Source organism: Oryza glaberrima, chromosome 6 (assembly GCF_000147395.1).
Source record: "Oryza glaberrima chromosome 6, OglaRS2, whole genome shotgun sequence".
In the NCBI taxonomy this organism is placed as follows: domain Eukaryota; kingdom Viridiplantae; phylum Streptophyta; class Magnoliopsida; order Poales; family Poaceae; genus Oryza; species Oryza glaberrima.
Window position 1 is genome coordinate 9,768,014 of NC_068331.1, and position 6,000 is coordinate 9,774,013.

Here is a 6,000-nt window from a genome sequence, read left to right on the forward strand (position 1 = left end):
AATTATCATATAAGATTAGAAGATGAGATAGAGGAGAGAAGTTAGGAGAGAGAATGAACCACCCCCTCATTCATGGGGCAACCTCAACACAATCTCTGAGAAAAATGCAAAATGATATGAGAGCAAACTCATATTGAAGTTTGTAGATTGCTATGATATTTGTATCTGTTACTTCTTAATTAATGAGAAGATAAAATGGTTTAAATGAAATGTGGCATACACCTCCCCCGAAAACTTGCCCTAAGCTATGAATGTTACGATATTTCCAATAAAATCTCCCAATCAGCTTATGAGACCATTGCCTCATTCCACGTGGAAAGCGAGAAACTTTCAGCTTAGAGCAAGTGACTACTAGAAACTTATATGGAGTAGAGAGATAACAAAAAAAATCAAAAGTGTTGGCTCTCATGTAAGAGCTAGCTTAACACAATATTCAAGACAAATACATTAAATGTTGGCTCTCATGTAAGAGCTAGCTTAACACAATATTCAAGATAAATACATTAAATGTATATAAGTGAGAGATAGAGAGAGGAGAAAAAATTGTAGCCAACCTTATAGATAATCTACTCCCTCTGTTTTAAGTTTTAAGATGTTTTGGCTTTGGTGAAAATTAAACTGCTTTAAATTTGGCTAAGTTTATAGACAAATATAGTAATATTTAAATTACTAAATTAGTTTTATTAAATTAATAATTAAATATATTTTTATAATAAATTTATCTTGGGTCGTAAATATTTCTGCTTTTTCTATAAACTTAGTGAAACTTGAAGTAGTTTGACTTTGACCAAAGTCAAAACATCTCATAACCTAAAACGGAAAGATAATTATATATATTGGCTTTAAGATGGATTAATAGTAGGAAGTGAGCTCTACTGTTACTATTACCCTTATGGAGACGTGCTTCTGTGCTTCTCAAGAGAAAACTGCACGGCTTTTAAGGAAAAACGAGAGGCTTAGTAGATTAGAAGGTAGTTAACAGCCCAAATTTCCTTAGAAAGGGCAATTTCGTCCTTGAGGGTGCTAATCGTATCTCTGATCGCCATTGCGGTGCACCAAGGGATCGAGCAAGCAAGCATCGATGATTTCATTCGCTTTTCATTTTAATTTTCGTTTTCTGTCCTATCCACCTAAATCTGCTATCCAGCTTACCTAGCGATGTTGCCCAGAATCGATAAAAAAAAAGAAAGAGAGAAAGCATTAGAAAAGCCAATTTGTAACCGAGTTACTCTACTGTGGTTCTATTAACGCAAACAAATCAAGGAATTCCAAAGCAAATAAGATTAGAAAGAAGGAAGGAAAAGTACAAGGGATTTGGGGGCAATGGAGTAATTGGGCACGAACTCCCGCTCCAAATCGATCTGGTACTAGCCAAAGGATATATCTATTGCGACTGCTATGGGGATCCTGCTACAATTCTGATAGTGACGACGAGATCCGGGCGTTGAAGACGGAGAGGAGAGAAGAAGAGGAACGGGGCAGCGAGAACCGAGAATCAGGGATCGAAGAGAATTATGTCATTGATACAGGCATCATACAGCCTAACTTTTCTCAAGGACAAAACTACCCTTGATAAATGATGCTTAGGCTTCTAATCTGATCCTCTTGTTTTTCTTTAATAGCCGTGCAGTTTTCTCTTGAGGAGCATAGAAGCTTATCCTTATCCATGCTCTTATGAGTACTAATCCCTCAGTTCCAAAATAAGTTCCAAAATAAACGTAATCATGAGTTTTCGTGTCCAACTTTAATTATCCGTCTTATTTATTTTTTTTAAAAAAATAAAAAACATAAGTCACGCATAAAGTACTATTCATATTTTATAATGTAATAAAAACAAAAATACAAACAATTTTTTTTAAATAAGACGGACAATCAAAGTTGGATACGAAAACTTATGACTGCGGTTATTTTGGGATAGAGGTAGCTGCGCTTGTTTGGAGATGAAAGTATGTTTGTTTATTTCGTTTTCCACGCGCACGCTTTCCGAACTACTCCCTCCATCCTAAAATATAAACATTTTTAGCTACGAATTTGGACAACTGTGTGTCTAGATTTATAGCCAAAAGTTGTTATATTTTGGGACGGAGGTAGTACTAAACGGTGTGTTTTTTTACAGAAATTTCCTATATAAAATTTGCTTTAAAAAATCATATTAATTTATTTTTAAAGTATAAAATAATTAATACTCAACTAATCATATCTTCTCAATCTTCTCTTCTCCTCTCCTCTCCCACTCAAACTCAGCCAAAAGTGTTCAGTATCGAAGCACGTGCCGCACAACACTTTACTGTATTACACTGGCGTTCGTGGTGAAACAGTGAAGGCCGGAATCACTTCAGCGACCACTATCGAGACATGTATGCTCCGATCGATGTCCGGACATCACTAGACCAGATCGGACACGGACACACGGCTTTGGACCCCACCAGCCAACCGTGCAAACCACCGACGAGCCACCCTCCCATCCCCACCTGTCAGCCTCATCCGCCGACTCGATGCGGCCCCACCTGCCGGCCACACTCACCTGCTCCCCCTCCCCGACCGTTACATTCAAACGCGCCAATCCGACCGTTACCCACATAAAAAAAAAAAAGGACACGCTTCGACACCAACAAACACATCCGATTCCCCTCCAACCTCCAGTCCTCCACTCTGCTCCTCGTGTCCGCCGTTACCACCTCGGAATCCCACGGACACCGCGCGCCCCACATAACCCCATGACCTGGATCCCTCCCCGCCACCCATGGCCGCTCGTCCCCTCCGCCTCCGCCTCGCCGTCGCCTTCTTGCCGCTCCTTCTAGCGGCGGCCTCTGCGTCGGCGGCGGCGGCGAGGGGTGGTTTCAATGTTAGCTTTGATTCGGCGGCGCTGGCCTTCTCCGACCTGACGCTGCTGGGGGACTCGTTCCTGCGGAACGGCTCCGTCGGGCTGACGCGCGACACCGCCGTGCCGTCGTCCTCCGCCGGCAGCGTGCTCTGCAGCCGCGCCGTCGCGTTCGGCAGCGGCGGCGGATCGGCGGCGTCGTTCGCGGCGAGGTTCTCCTTCGTCATCGCCGAGCAGAACGCCGGATCCACCGGCGGCGACGGCATCGCCTTCTTCATCTCCCCCGACCGCGCCACGCTCGGCGCCACCGGCGGCTACCTCGGCCTCTTCAACTCCTCCTCCTCGGCCGCCAAGACCAACGCCTCTATTGTCGCCGTTGAGTTTGATACGATGTTGAACGACGAGTTCGGCGACCCGAGCGACAACCACGTCGGGCTTGACCTCGGCTCGCCGGTGTCCGTCAACGCCGTCGACCTCGCCGCGTTCGGCGTCGTCCTCAACAGCGGCAACCTCACCACGGCGTGGATCGACTACCACGGCGCCGACCACCTCCTCCAGGTGTCCCTCAGCTACTCCGCCGCCAAGCCGGCGAAGCCCGTCCTCTCCGTGCCCGTCGACCTCTCGCCGTATCTCAGGGACGCCATGTACGTCGGCTTCTCGGCCTCCACGGAGGGGAGCACGCAGCAGCACACCATCAAGGAATGGACCTTCCAGACGTTCGGCTTCCCGTCGGCGACCAACTCCTCTTCCTTTTCGAACACCACCGGCAACGCGTCGGCGCCGACTGTCCCCGGCGAGGCGGCCGCGGGCGGCGCCGCCTCTCGCAAGAAGAGGTTCGGGCTCGCCCTCGGCATCCTCGGCCCCGTCGCGCTCGCCGTCTCGTTCGTCTTCTTCGCCTGGGTTTCCATCCGGAAGCTGATAGAGCTCACCTCCCGGAAGGACGCCGGCTTCTTGCCGGAGCTGGTGAAGGGGCCAAGGAAGTTCAGCTACAAGGAGCTCAGCGCCGCCACCAGGGGATTCCACGCGAGCAGGGTCATCGGCAAAGGCGCGTTCGGGACGGTGTACAAGGCGGCGATGCCGGGGACGGCCACCGCATCCGCCGTCTCCTACGCCGTCAAGCGGTCGACGCAGGCGCACCAGAGCCGGAACGAGTTCGTCGCCGAGCTCTCCGTGATCGCCTGCCTCCGCCACAAGAACCTGGTCCAGCTCGAGGGGTGGTGCGACGACAAGGGCGAGCTGCTGCTGGTGTACGAGTACATGCCCAACGGCAGCCTGGACAAGGCGCTCTACGGCGAGCCCTGCACGCTGTCGTGGCCGGAGCGGTACACGGTGGCGTCCGGCATCGCGTCGGTGCTGTCCTACCTCCACCAGGAGTGCGAGCAGCGGGTGATCCACCGGGACATCAAGACCAGCAACATCCTGCTCGACGGCAACCTCAGCCCGCGCCTCGGCGACTTCGGCCTCGCCCGCCTCATGGACCACAACAAGAGCCCCGTCTCCACCCTCACCGCCGGCACCATGGGCTACCTCGCGCCGGAGTACCTCCAGTCGGGCAAGGCCACCGAGCAGACCGACGTGTTCAGCTACGGCGTCGTGGTGCTCGAGGTGTGCTGCGGCCGCCGCCCCATCGACAAGGACGACGGCGGGGGAAAGAACGTCAACCTCGTCGACTGGGTGTGGCGCCTGCACGGCGAAGACCGCCTCATCGACGCCGCCGACCCGCGCCTCGCTGGAGGGTTCGACCGCGACGAGATGCTCCGGCTGCTGCTCGTCGGGCTGAGCTGCGCGAACCCCAACTGCGACGAGCGCCCGGCGATGCGTCGCGTGGTGCAGATCCTGAACCGCGAGGCAGAGCCGGTGCCCGTGCCGCGGAAGAAGCCGCTGCTCGTGTTCAGCTCCAGCGCGTCGATCAAGCTGCAGGAGATCGCCTTTGCCTGCGGCGACGACGTCCGCGGCGGCCTCCCGGCGGCGGCCACGTCGCCGAGGTCTGAGGGCGGCGACATTGAACGCTAGCTGCTGACACTGATCACTGAAGCAGAGCAAAGGATAATACTGAGTATGAATTACTACTACCAGTGTGATTCTTATACACGATTGATGGATTGTATTTGTGATGTGCTCATAAGGGGAATATAGGTAATAATCCCCGCTGTTGTACGAGTTTTGAAATACTTATACATCTACCACTACCAAGGTGTGTTTCAGCACGTTGTTCAGACATCTTGTGTGAAACATATTGTTAGAGACCCACTTCACTTACTTGAAACAATAGCAGTTTCAAAAGTAATAGTACCAATCCAGTACAAGGAGCAATTGATTCTATTGCAATATTGGAGGTTTTGAGGTGGAAGATGGAAGGATACAAAGGCTAAAAGATTCTAGAAGCTTCTAGATTAGTAGATGAGAAGGGAGGTAGAGAAAAGATCGCCAAGGAGCCAACCGGCCTCCAGGCCGCCGCCTCCGCCGTTCGCCGTCTTGGCCAATGATCTGTTCGCCCCCTCCTAGAAGTGCTGCTGCTATTTATATATGGTTGTCTCTTGAGCTTGCTTGGACTTCTTGGAAAGTAGTTGATCCAGCCCATATTGCAGCCCACATGGCTCCTAACATCCTCCTTCGCTTGAAATTCGGTTTGTCCCCAAGCCGATGACTCGAAGCTGTGCAAGCTTCACCCACTTGATCTCCCCTGTTACTATTTCTCTTGTAATGTAGCCAATATGACCATAGGAAACACAACCAGCTAATACTTGTAATAGCCCACAGTGAAAGCCTAGTTCCTTGTTTAATAGCTAATGCCAAATGAGAGCCGCCTGGATCCCATGGAACACTCAATAAATTGACAATTACTAAGTTTGCAGAACCATATTGCTGCAGGAACATAACAACCTTCATGTCCTTGTTAACAGCAAATGCACACGACCAAAGATCACGTTTCAATCGCTTCTTCTGTACCACTCCACTGACTGAAAATTCTAAAGTCCAAACTGTATTGCCTTCATCCTCCATTACATCAATAAGCAGTCTAGGAGCATCAGCAGCATGGTTTTCTTTGGCAGTGATGATCTCATAATCACTTGGCTTAATGCAATGTGCTCTGATGCAGGTAGTTAATTGACAATTTTCTGGTTGTAGAGCATAGCTGCCAATCTGACCCATCTCAACGCATCTGGATCCCACACTAA

General features: G+C 50.1%; 1 protein-coding gene across 1 annotated transcript; it reads left to right on the forward strand.

Moving 5' to 3' along the window:
- The first annotated feature begins 2,621 nt into the window (after positions 1 to 2,621).
- On the forward strand, positions 2,622 to 5,613 carry LOC127778090 (probable L-type lectin-domain containing receptor kinase S.7). Its single transcript, XM_052304745.1, has one exon. It carries the CDS (start codon positions 2,744 to 2,746, stop codon positions 4,832 to 4,834), a length of 2,091 nt encoding a protein of 696 aa, XP_052160705.1. The 5' UTR covers positions 2,622 to 2,743; the 3' UTR covers positions 4,835 to 5,613.
- Positions 5,614 to 6,000: the final 387 nt, after the last annotated feature.